Genomic DNA, 13,879 nt, shown 5'->3' with positions numbered 1-13,879 from the left:
TTGCTCTTTCTCTTTGTACAAAGGAGAGGAAATTTGTTCTCAATTCTGTAGCTTGGTTCATGCCTAACAGGGAGTAAAGAAAAGGAGTTACAACTGCCACTCTTCACACCATTTCCATTCAGGCATATGCATGTTCAAACAAGTTAAAATTAATCAGAACATGTTGAACTCCATCTAGCCACTCATTGATCAGCTACAAGAGCACTTATATTGTGTTAGTTTATGACAAGATCATGGAGAGCCAAAATTGAAAGGATTAAAGGCTTCAATGAAGAAGCTTTGTATCATAAAATCAAATTCATATCAAACACAAGGTAATTTTTGTACTTGTAGTTCTTTCCTATAACAGGGAAAAAAAAGCAAAGAAAAAAAACCACAAAAAACAAACAAGAAACCCACAAAAGAAAAAAACAACCCCCCCAAAACAAAAACCCAAAACCCAAAAAGCCAGCAAAAGCACAAGGAATAAACCCCCCCCCCCAAAAAAACCCAGAAAACCAGAAACAAACAAAACAAGAAAACTAAAACCACAAAAAAAACAAACACCCCAAAACAAGACAAAATAAGAAACATCCCCCAAGACAAAAAACACCCCCCCAAAAAATGAAAAAAACACACACAAAAAAGACACAAACTAAAAAACACCCCCCTAAAAAAAAAAAACCACAACCCCAAACCAACAATATATAAACTGTTTAGAGATATATTTGCAAGAAAAATCATAGAAACATTAGTCATGAAGTATAAAAGGGACTTCTTTCCCCTCCCCCCCTTCATAATTTTATAATTTATTTTAGAAGCAGATCAGACAGGGTTAAGAAAATTGAATAAGCAGTATACTAAGGCCAAACTAATCCAGGCAAATTTCTATGCAGAAATTAATAGATGAGACAAATCGCAGTTATTACAAAAAGCAACAGGTTACCATTTAAAGCAAGAAACAAAAAAAAAAAAATCAGAGGTGACAGAAAACTGTGTCCAGTAACTCCATCCTGACATGGTGCTCTGTTCCAAGCTATCAGAGATGCAGAGTTTCAAGACACATCTTCAAACCTTATTCCTATTTTTCCTCAGAAACCACCTGCTAAGTCTTCATCAAAAATGGAAAGCCAATTTTCATAAGTGCAGATACAGATATTATGACTATATGGCCTTGTAAGAATTTATAAGCAGTGAAGACAAAATGAACAAGATTTCTGAAATGTTGGTTTCTTTATTTACAGAAGAATATGTTTATGTACCCTAACAATGTTTTGGGTTTTTTCCATATGAACCTGAAGCTAATTAATGTAAAAGGGAAATACCAGTGAAACTTGAAGATGTAATAAATTTTGTAAATCTATAGATTCAAGAAAAGTAAGAGAATAAAAGCATAAACTCCCAAGAGACATTTTTGAAGAAGGTTGAGTATTGCAAAGATACTTTAACATCATGGAATAAATTGTTTTCTTTTTTCCAGCATATCTGAAGTTACTCATTTGTAATTTACCAAAAGATTATTAGACAGCAACTTTTATAATTTATGTAAATTTTGGTAAAAAAATAATAACACAAAGGTAATTATGAACACCACAATAAAGGCTATGTCATTCCCTTAAGCTGCACTAACACCTAACTAAGGTTATAATGCTATAAAAACTTGGCTGTGATAAAATAATCTAGCATAAGAGCAACTTACATTTAACTCACAATTCCATCAGTGACTGTAAAATGTCTTCACAATTAAAAGAAATCAGGAGTCAGTAACTAGCATGTAGCCTAGTTACTTGTTACAATAATTGCATTTTCATATCTCTTTATACCATTGCTTTTACATCTACTTTTCTTTTAACTTACTGAAGACAAACTTATGCTTCTATCCAGGACATCTTTTTAATACCATTTGCCTTTTCCCCACCCCTTGCCATCCTAAAGCAGAAACAGCTGCAGTGAAGTGCTCATTCCTAAATCAGCCACCTGGCCTAAGTTCAATCACCTTAAAGAATCAAGGAAGAAGCTAAAGATTGCCACTTTTTCCCACTTCTAAATCCCAGTTAAAGGGGAAGAGGGGAAAAAAAGCCTCAATAAAGTGAGAGGAAAGCTCTCTCTGATACCCACCTGGAGGAAAAAGATTTTAAGAAGTAAACAGGGAAAGCTCTGTGTGATTTGGAACCATAAATGAACTGCAGGAGGACTGATTTGCCTTCCTTAGCAAAATATTTTAGTTTCCATATATTCCTATGGTGACGGTGCCACTCTACAGCTGCTACCTTGTTTACTCAGCTCAATGCCGGATATATACTTCAAGAAATCTTATCTTAAATTGGTGTTCTGAAAATTCACACCCTGTGCTCACTGATATGCTTCTAGCTTTGCCAAGTGACCTGTGCTCCTCACAGTTCCTCACAGTTGGTATTAAAAGTAATTGCTAAAGAACCTAAGTATCCATAGAGAGATGGTGATTATACAGATGGAATACCTACTCAGAGTAAACTCTTTGTAAAATAACAGAGAAAAGACTTAAGACTTGCAACTAAACAGTCACTTGTAGGCAAGGAAATGGTGGGTTAAAGAACTATGAGAGATAAAGCTTCCCACTGAGAACACTGGTTTTATAGCATATTATGTCTCTGTATTTAGCACTTCATGTTAGTCTCCTACTTTCTTTTGTCCCTTCAAGGAAGAACTGAGAATATCTGTTCACATACAAATTCCACACTACTGTCTGAACCACTTTTTTTTTTTCCCACTTAAAAAAAAAAAGCCTCTCAGTAAAAAAAACAAAACCAAAAACAAAGTCACTGAAAACATTATGGATTGAAGACATGCATTTCTTTCATTATTACCAACCATCAAAGTAAGAGGAACCATATTAGATCTTTTTAGTGATACATGTAAAACTAGAATCCTCTCCTTGATAACAGCAGTTAAGCCTTCCATGTGTCTGGAGCGTAAGGAATTTCTGATTTAGACTCATTGAGCTTGGGATAGTATATTGTTATGGAAATTCAAACATAGGATAGAGTATACTGCTATTTATATACTTGAAAGTTTAAATGTATTTCCCTCAAAATTATTTGCCATTATCTGCCATGGGCTGCAAAATGCTAAGTTCACCAAAAAATAATTAATTTAATTTCCTTGGAATCACAGTAAAATATTTCTATGTTATGTAATGTTTTCTAAAAGCAGAATTTTTGTTAGATCTATTTCTAGTAAGTTACAACTTCAAAATCTGAGTGCTTAGCCAATAGTTCAGATGAGGCATTATAGAGAGTAGAGTGTAGTTTTGATGCAGCTACAAAAGAAAAGGCTTGAGAAAAATATAATTGTAAAAGTACTAGTGTGTTTCAGATACAGAGTACAACTAAACACAGCATGTCGTAGCTGATCTTAATAGCTTACTACTTTATGCCAAAAACCACTGTTAACATTGTACCATACAAGTATCAAGAAACACTACTTTTAAAAGCAAATTACAGAGGACTGATTCTAGAAAATAAAAGTTGATGTTTGCCTATTTTGGGAGACTGATTCCGACATGTCAAAAAAAAAGTTACTTTAATGCTACCAGGAAATCTTGCTCTTTCAAAAAACCCTAAATACAAAAAAAGATTATCTAGCATAATTCCTTCAGTTTTGGAGGGATGTTTGCTTTATTGTTTCGGGGTTTTTTTTGGTGTAAGACAGTCTAGAAATGGTGCATGGTATCACCAGGAGACTAGAAGGAATCACTGAGTCCTTTTATATCAGATTCCTGTGTGATTTATATAACCTGGTGTTTGAATTAAAAACCAGAACTTTCCTACTAAATAAGGCTGTGTTTATACAATATTTTAGGACGACAAAAAGGTATTTATGCCCCCCAAAATTATATGTAAAACAACTTCCATGAAGGTAAGTGATGCAGACAGATACATATATTTAATCATCTACAAGTATGGAATTAGATCTTTAGATTCTATCTAGGTCCACCAGAATAAAACCACTTATGAACTGTTATGAAAAAACAAAAAGAGTGAGTTTAGGAAAAAACAAACAAAAAACCCAAAAACAAACCAACACATTTCGATGAATTACCCATGAGTAAAGTAGTTACCAAGAGCTAGTGACAAAGCACTGTATTTTATTGATTTTCTTATTTGGTACCCCAAACACTGTTCTTGTAACACCTGCATAAACACTTGCACAAACATAAAGGTGTGAGCTCATTAACAGCAGAATAACAGCAGGATGGTGGGAGTCAGTGTTATGATATAAATACTGAATGTAGGTGGGAAGATTTAAACAAAGACCTTTGAGAGAATAATACATTCTTCCTTAAGACAATTCCTCATTCCTAAAATTACAAGCAAAGACTGCTTGTGGTAGAAAGGTCTTAGGCCCCAGTCAGGTCTATTCGAGGATCTCAGGTATATGTAGCATTAAAAAAATGGTTCCCAATGGAAAAATAACTACTGCTTTAAAACCAGCAGAGGAAAGACCCAGAACTTCAAAAAAGATTGGCTTGCACATCTCCCTTAAGCCAAAGACGCAGAAGCACTGGAGAACTCTGAAACACTAAAGATGGAGTTGTATACAGCACAGACCAGAACAAGACAACTTCTGAGAACTGAAAACTCAAATCAGCTGGGGGAACAACATGAAAATTTTTGAAAAAGGCTACCTTCTCCAGCTTGTGTCCTTTCAAGGTGAATCCATACTTTCAAACCAACAACCACCATAGGCTTTCAACAGACACTACATTCTTTTCTTTTAGGTCCCCACAGAAATATTTCCTTCTCCTTCTGGGACAACCTCAAAGGCTTATTTTTGGATCTATGTCTTTCTTTTCTAAAACGTTACCAAGCCTGTACTTCATGAGACTGTCTCCTTGGTATATTCACTGAAATTCCAGAAAAGGATCTGAACTGAGCATGTTCATTTGCTCTGTGAAAAGATCAGACCCTTTCTCTCCACACGAGTTTTTAGTACGACGCCAAATGAAGAACCCAGCTCAAAGTGATCAGGCAGTCATTTAAAAGGATGCTGAAAAACTCACACAGGAAGCAGTTAAAATCCTCATGTCATAGATGCACCATCCCCAATCCTTGTTACAGCCATCTACTACAAGTGCACTGAAATAATGAGAAGTTATTTTTCCTACCTGTGACTGTGAAGGAGCGCATTGAAAGCCAATCCATCAGACCAACTACTGGTGAAATTGATAACATTGACCTGTGGGTAATTACGAGTTGATTGGCGAACCCAGCTCAGCAGAATCTTTTCACTATTTGTCTGCTGCAGTCCAGCCATGATGTTTTTCATTACATCTTTGACCTGCAATGAGAAAGAATTTTATCAGTGATTGAACTTATTCATTAGAGATGACCTTTTTTTTTTTTTAACCTTAAGAAACTCCAGTAGGCTAGATTTAAACCTTAAAGTAATTACAGAACATACTTGATGTCACAGTATAATGAGAGCAGTTAACTGAATGCCTAAAGGCAACTGCTACTGACTTGTTGGTCACCATTTCTGATGCATTCTGTATATTCATCCACGTGCCATGTGAAGTGTTCCATGCATAAACGGATATGGCACATTTATTTTTACATCTTATGGAAACAGACCTTGTTCAAACTAAGCATTTCTCCTTGTGCTTTTCTTTGTTCTGGAAATATATTCTTAGTTAATGTGATACCCTATGGTAAAAGATGATAAAACCATGAATAGTATTCTCCTCCCATTGACAGAGTTGAAATTAGTACTAGGGAAAAATAAATGTGCTCAGTTCACAGCAGATAATGTTTTTGACTTAAATCTGCAAACTATATTTGTATACATGCATTTGGATGAAAAGAGATTTTCATTGCATACATTAAATTCTTTTAATGGAATTTAAACATATTGTATATGTTTCTTTTTAATGTTTTGTAAACAATAGCAAATATTATTTTATTATATTAGGGAAAGATCGCAGGCCTATAATTATTATTTTACAAACAGCCTTTAATTCTGAGGGACAATAAAATATTAGCCTGGAATTTGACATAATGTAGTCAATGATATATTTCTTTGCAACTTTTTTATAAGTGAAAGAGCACCCAAAATTTCTATTAGGGTGACTGTTATTTATTTTTCTCTAAAGTAATGCCTTTAAATCATTCCTTTTTTCATATAGCTTATCAAGAACAGTAGCTCATTAAAATTTAACTCCAAAGTTGCTTATTGTTGGTTATTTGCCAGCAGTGGATATAATTTCATTATAATTCTCCATTCTAATTGCCCTGCAGCCAGTATCAGTTAAAGAACAAAATTCACTACAGAAACTACTTCATGGTAAAGTATGGACCACTTTGAAATTGTAAAACCATAAAATAATATAGAGAAACTGTAATCTCAAAGAATAACAAGCAACAACAAAAAGAAGTCTGACAAGCAGATCAAGGGAGGTGACTCTCCCCCTCTACTCCACTCTCGTGAGACCCAGCCTGGAGTACTATGTCCATGTCTGGAGCCCTAACAGAGGAAGGACATGGAATTTTTGGACTGAGTCCAAAGGAGGGCCACAAATATGATCTGAGGGTCGGAGCATCTCTCCTATGAAAACAGGCTGAGAGATTTGAGGTTGTTCAGCCTGGAAAAGAGGAGGCTCCTGGGAGACCTTACAGCAGCCTTCCAGTAACTGAACAGGACCTACAGGAAAGCTGGGAGGGATTTTACAGAGGCATACAGAGATGGGACAAGGGGTAATGGTTTCAAACTGATAGAGGATAGGTTTAGATAAGACATTGGGAAAAAATTCTTTAGTGTGAAGGTGGCGAGACGCTGGAACAAGTTGGCCAGGGAGGCATTGGATGCTTCGTCCCTCAAAGTTTTCAAGGCCAGGTTGGATGGGGCTTTGAGCAACCCAGCTGAGTGGCAGGTGTCCTTGATCAAACAGGGGGGTTGGAACAATGTGATCTTTGAGGTACCTTCCAACAAAAACTGTTCTATGATTCTATGATTTTATTACATAACTTTTTACAAGGTCCTGTAATTATAGGCCAAGGGGCAATGTCTTTAAACTGGAAGAGTAGATTTAGTCTAGAAATTAGGAAGAAATTCTTCGCTGTGACATTGTATGAGATTTAGGTCAGAAGAAAGTGTTTGAATTCTTCTCATTTACAGTGTACTCTTCAGAAAGAGTAGTGCATAGAAACTTATAACAGCATTCTCCTGGAGAAACTGACTCTATATATCACCTACAATTTGCTGGATAAAATTCAGCTGGATGGATGAGCGGATCCAAAGAGTTGTGGTGAAGAGTTAAATCCAGTTGGTGGCCAATCACTAATAGTGTTCCCTAAGGCCCAGTGTAAGGGACAGTTCTTTTTATTTGTTTATCAATGATCAGGTTGAGGCTACCGAGTGCACCCTTAGTGATTTTGCAGATGATATTAAAATGGGAGGGTAGGAATGCTCTACTGCAGGACCTGAACTGGCTAGATCAATGGGCCAATGCCAACAGTATTCAACAAGGCCAAGTGTCAAGTCCTGAACTTTGATAACAACCACCCCATGCAGTGCTACAGGCTTGGGGGAAGAGTGGAGGGAAAGCTTTCCAGAGGAAAAGAATCTGAGGTTGCTGATGGACAGCCAGCTTAACATGAGACAGCAGTGTGGCCAAGTGGCCAAGAAGGTCACCAGCAGTGTATCATAATATAGGCTTGTATCAGAAACATTGTAGCCAGGAGAACTTAGAAGTGATGGTACCCCTGTACTTGGCACTGGTGAGGCTGAACCTTGAATACTGTGTTAGGTTTTGGGCTTCTCACCACAAGAAGGACATTGAGGTTTTGGAGTGTGTCCAAGGGCCTATAGCACAAATCTCATGAGGAGCTGCTGAGACAGCTGGGGTTGTTTAGTCTGGAGAAAGGGAGGTTGAGGGGAGACCTTATCTCTTTCTGCAACTACCTGAAAGGAGCTTGTAGTGAGGTGTGGGTCAGTCTCTTCTCCCAGGTAACAAGAAACAGGACAAGAGGAAATGGACTCAAGTTGCACCAACGGAGGTTTAGATTAGATGTAAGAAGAAACTTCTTCATGGAAAGGCTAATTACACACTGGAGTAAGCTGTCCAGCGAGATGGTTGAATCACCATCCACAGAGATGTGTAGAAGACTTATAGACGCTGTGTTGGAAGACAGTTTAAGCACTGGACATAGTAAAGTTAGGTTAATGGTTGGTGAGTTAGGTTGGACTCGATGATCTTAAAAGTCTTTTCCAACCAGAATGATTCTGTGATTCTGTGAAATTTGTTCAAGTCAGACTAGAGAGCTTTGGTACAGTAACTCCTTCAGTATCCAGGCTCCAAAACTACAGCCATTTCACAGCATCTTGTAAGCTCTTCCTCCTACTGTCAGATGATGAGTTGGCCTCTGATACTTATTTCTTTATTACTTCTGCTTTCCAATGCAGTATATCAGAAAACAAAGCTTTAAGGCACAGGAAACTCCAGCTTCCAGAAAACAAAATTACTTGTTCTTGGAGGATGGACTTATACTACAGCAATAAGAAAATATTCTTTTTTAAACAGGAGGGGGAAAAAGGTAAGAGGCACCACCACAAGTAACTGAAATGTTAAACTGATGAAATGGAAATCTGTGAACAGAAGGGCAGCACTGCTGTTCTTGTCACCACACTGAGAAATAGCCAAAAGCAGAGCTCTCAGACCTGGCCCACAGCAGCAGTAGAGATCTTATTTCCCCACTGTAGGACCTCATCCTAGGAACCTTATATGCATAGATCTGTGTGTGTAAGGTGACTGGGAATACTTCATGACCCAGGCTTGCACTACCTCCATTTCACCTAAATCTAACACTCAGACACATATAACATTTTATAAGGCAAGCACTTGGCTTCAGTGTGCTGGGCCCTGGGATAGAGGGAGGGAACCTAGAGAAGGTATTGTCAAAACAAGGTGTTCTCATTCTTCTCAGTCAAATATGAACTTTACAGCTCCCTGTCAGAATGACTTAGTATTTTTTACTTGCTTATATTACAGGTATTTTGACTGCTTACTTTTTGGGGTTTTTTTTTGCTTTTGGTTTTTGTTGTTTTTTTTTTAATTGCTAGAATCCACTAATGTCTTTCAAAGCATATTTTAAAGAACTACTCTAAAAATATTTCCATAGATGTTCAAGACACCTATTAAGAGTGTTCTTTGTTCACTGATTCAAAATTGATTGACAGAACTGTTGGTACTTCATGTCCACCGTTATAATTCAAAGTAACATAAAATGGTAATTCCTATTAGGATTCCAGTCCTTTAAAATACACACAACAGACCTGATGTTTTTAATAATCTTCAAATGAGTGTAACTGACTGTTGAAATGCACTTTTCTCAGAAATATTTGCCTTGTGTGTAAGCTTAGTATTTTGCTTCTTTTCTGAAAAAAAAAGTCAGGATTTGAGCTGACTCTTAACAAAAATTCATGCTCTACATGAAAATAGGTTTGGTCTTAAAAGAAAAACAAACAGCACAACAAAATAACTTACAAGCTTTGACACAGATTTTTTTTTCCACCTTTAACAGCATTTGTTAAATATAACATTTCAGAAATTGTTTTGTTTTGCTTAAATGTTAATGCATCAATGAGGCTAGGATCACAGAACTGTAAGAAAGGGGGCAGCAGCTTCAAGGAAATAGAAACTGATAGATTCAGTACCCAAAAGCTTTGGCAGCAGGCACTCAACTCAGAATAATGGTTCAATTTCAGTGAAACTTTTAATAAGAATCTGGAAAACAGGCTACATAAGAAGGGACACAATCACTACAGGGGTTACAGAAAGCCACAAGATTTCTATTGAACAGAAATGAGGGTGGCAAGAATGAATGAAGTCTTGTCTGCTGCAATGCCTCTAGTACTGCCTGCTTGTCTTCAGTGGGACTGCTGATACCCACTCAGACTGCTACTGCTTCATTATTCCTTTCACTCACATTTCCTTGGCCATCTCCTTTTTCTTTGCTTGTTTCTACATTTTACACAGACACTGACAATTTTGAAAGAGATGGTCTTGTCATATAAAAGTACAGTTGTGTCCTAATGTGACCCTGGCTGCATGATGTGACACACTGGAGAAAGCTGCTTATCTGTTCATCTGCAAGAAAATAACTCTCCACAAACTCATATAACTCATATATGAGTTTGGTTTTGGTTTTTTTTACATGCATGCAGATACCTAGATACACCTCATCTAAGTGATTCCTCTCTGGACTGCAAATTCCAGGAATGAGAAAGGGAAAATATTTGCAAAAGTGGGACTACACCATAAAGTGCAAACTGCACCAGTTGGATTCACCAGTCAATTAGTCTGTGTATTATTATTTGGGGATTTTTAGGCCTCCTACAGACTACAAATAAATTCAGTAACCTGTATTAACTGTGGACACCTGGCAGGCAAGTTTGGTAGTTCTGAGACTTTAACCTTGCCATACTTCAAGTTGCTTAGTGCCAAGATCAGTCTGTGACAGGTAAAATGGTACCAAAAGGAAGGCACACCTTTTCTTTAGAAACTGTATTACAGTCATGTTTCACCAGAAATACTGTCAATAGTTAAGACAGTGATAACTTTTCAACAGAGCAGAACAATCCATACACTGTTCTAGATCATTCAAATCACTTGAAATATATACACTAATTCACTTCAAATTGTTCCATTCCTTTGAAAATAGGCAGCACACAAAAATCTCCTGAGGTTTTTTTTGTTTGTTTGTTTTTGTTTTTTAAGAGAAAAGCCCAAGTACAAATCTGTCTTTATATTATTTTTTCACAATTATTCATTATTATGTAACAGTGTTATTATATAATAATGGCTTCTTCTTGCCAACCAGCCTTTAGCCATTCTTTAGAAAGGGAACTGAAATTGAATTCTAGCCAAATTAAAAAATTGCTTATAGTATTTTGAATAAAAAGAGATGTTCAGTAGGTCACTTTCTTTCAGTAAATCATAAATAAAAAGAACTGAGACATTGAACTCAAAGTATAGACTGAATGTGGACTGAATCATTAAGAGCATGTTGAGAAACTGTCACGATTTTAATCACTTTTTTGTGAGCATGATCGCTGGACTTTCCATACGTGGGTAGTTCAGCTGAAGGCACTGATAACATCACAGCTGCTGTCTCAGCCATCATCAGGCTCAGGATGAAGCTTGAAATGAATTACATATGTAATGCAAGTAAGCAGTGCTCTAAGAGCACACACCTGCTGTCAAAAACCTCACCAGAACACCCCAGACAGCATGAATGTCTTCTGCATGTGTGCAAGGATGCCTCAGGAGGAATGGTGGGAAAAGCTGAGAGAACAGCTTTAGCACACAGTTAGCACACAGTTAATGCTCTTTCAGTGAATGATGCACATGTGGTTTTTGATAGGAGTTTTCAGCTTTTAATAAAAAGTTTTGTAGGTTTTGTTTTCCATTATCTTTATTTCTAATGCTACAGATTATTGGCTGGGGAACAGAGCCAGCACAAATGGACAGACTCTTAGTCCAGATTCATATAAACACACATGCTCAGAGTATCTAGATTCTAATTAATTTTGAATTTTTATTTTACTGTTATCTCAGAATTCGTTTACCTAAATGTCCTCATCTACCATGGTGGTTTTTACGAGATCAGTATCATGATTTCCTCTTTCTCTTTTTTAAAATAAAGGAAGCTAAATGAGCCACATCTGCTTCACTAAGCAGATTGAAGAGGTGAGAGTAGCACCTTTTCACTGTTCTAAAAAAATTGTTGGTAGATGGGTCAGCAGTGAATAGCAACAGATGGGATTATTTCATGAAAATATAAGGTAAGTCTTTCTAAAATGCTAAAAAAAAAAGTTTCTATGAAAGCTATATATCCACGTTGGTTTTATCCATCAATTTTTCTTAAAAGAGCTGTATTATATATTCTCTTGCAACATCTCTCTGAAATTAGAGTCAAAAGAGATGCTAATAATGCTCTAAAACCTATTTTATTTTAAGTTTTTTAATATCCAAGATTATATGTAAACAGGCTACCATAAACCTTGCTGACTCAGGACACTGCAGTGTCAACACTTACTTTGTAGATTGTGGTTGGATAGTAACAGGAAAAGGATCAATAGAATAAATGTACTTAATGGAAAGTAAGCAGCAGCATCACTCACCTGCCAGTGGAGGATTATATTCCAGATCAAACCAAGGGTCAGCTTATGATTTCCATCCACAATGTCTGAGCTCCCAATATTTACCAAATCAACCTATAAAAACCAAAAAAAAAGTGTAAGATTTATAGCAAACATGAGGTGTTTTTTTTTATTTTCATACATTTGGTTTTAAAGCTCTCTTAGTATTGAGGGAGAGGGAGGGATAGACTAGGTTTCTGTCACTTAGTAAACCTCATTTGGCCTCTCATTTGTTTTCTGCTATTTAGTAAAGATCAAATTCATTTCATAAATGGCACAATTAATATGTTGGTAAAAAAAAAAGAATCTAGAGTTCAAATTATTCCAGTTACAGCAAGCTGTGAAAGCATACAATTAGAAGTATTAGTTAATAATAAGTCAAAAAAATTTTATATTAAGCCTCTACAATTACAAATCACAAAACTCATGGGTGACACAGCAAACCTCCTGTACTGCACTTCATACTACCTTACAAAACATACTTTGCTAAAAGCTAAATACACATCTAGACAATGCAAGGACCTTCAAATCCAAGATATTATTCTATACATTAGGTTAAAATAGAACTTTTTTTGCCTTATTTAAACTCTTCACCAAATAAGGCAAGGCAGAATGATTTCTGGAGTACAGAGAAACCAGTGATTATCATCTGTGCAAGACTTTTCCACGTTACTTTGTTCAGTAATGTTGTTTTCCATTATTACATTACATATTTGCAACTTCATAATGCTTCAGCATTTATCATCCTGGAATATTCTTTCCTCCATATGTGATATGAACTTTCACTATCCCATACTTTTTATGCTATTTAAACAAGAAAGCCAAATTTAGATATGTGACTGTAAGACAACAGAAGCTAAGACCTGGACTTTTGGATGGAATCCATGACTCTAAAATTTGAATCTTCACTGTTTCATAGACATGGTTTTTCATCATCAGAAGTGATACTTATATAATAAAGCACCCATTCCTTCACAATCTCCATATCTCTACTGCACTTCTAAAGATATTTGAAGTTAGATCTGTAGAATGACTGAAGTCTTTGCACTCTCAAACCCAGCATCTTTGTTATTTTTTTCATTTCAATGCATCTATGTATAGGTCATTTTTATAGATTACATACAAAGCAGGTATTTTGTCGAGAACTCTAAAACTCTCTAACAAGTCTTTAAGAATTCATAATTTTTTGTACTAAATGCATATGAGACTGGAACCAGCTGTGCCTTGGAACACTTCCCAAGTGGAAATTGGAATTTATATGCTAAATTTCTTATGGAATCCACATAGCAAGTGACCCTTTACAAAGCTTATTATACCATCACCTACATGTTCTACAGGCCAAATTCTCGATCTCATTTTAGAAATGGAAGCCTGCATCTATTTTACTAAAATAGAGGAGCACTTCTCAGTTTACCTCATCTTTGCTTGAAACTATATAAGGGGTGCCTTCTTGCACCAACATGATCAACTTTCCTTAGGGGAATAAATAAATAAATAAATAAAAATGACTGTAGAACCTCAGAGTTCTACAGGTGTTCTACAGAGTTCTACACCTCTACAGATGTACCATCCTTGGATGGTACATAGCAGCAGAAAAATTCAAATTAGTCACACTCTTTAAATAGATCTAGAACCATTGATTTTGTATTCCTGAAGTCCCATAGAAATCACTCTTGAGAAAATTTTGAAGGTTGAAGGAGCTGTTTCAGAGGCAGATCTTTTG

At 36.2% G+C, this 13,879-nt stretch overlaps 1 protein-coding gene across 4 annotated transcripts in view; it reads right to left on the bottom strand.

Moving 5' to 3' along the window:
* The window catches only part of DMD (dystrophin), a 950,620-nt gene that overhangs the window by 746,006 nt on the left and 190,735 nt on the right, over nucleotides 1-13,879 (bottom strand). For all 4 annotated transcript variants that reach the window (XM_030448312.1, XM_030448319.1, XM_030448327.1 and 1 more), the window contains exons 5-6: nucleotides 12,139-12,231; nucleotides 5,126-5,298 (exon numbers count right to left, since the gene is read on the bottom strand). In XM_030448312.1, coding sequence (XP_030304172.1) covers nucleotides 5,126-5,298; nucleotides 12,139-12,231 — 266 coding nt within the window. The remainder of the gene's footprint in view (nucleotides 1-5,125; nucleotides 5,299-12,138; nucleotides 12,232-13,879) is intronic.

The sequence above is a fragment of the Calypte anna genome, chromosome 1 (genome assembly GCF_003957555.1).
Source record: "Calypte anna isolate BGI_N300 chromosome 1, bCalAnn1_v1.p, whole genome shotgun sequence".
Taxonomy (NCBI): domain Eukaryota; kingdom Metazoa; phylum Chordata; class Aves; order Apodiformes; family Trochilidae; genus Calypte; species Calypte anna.
Note: the sequence above shows the minus strand (reverse complement) of the source record. Positions and strands in the feature narration are given on the sequence as shown.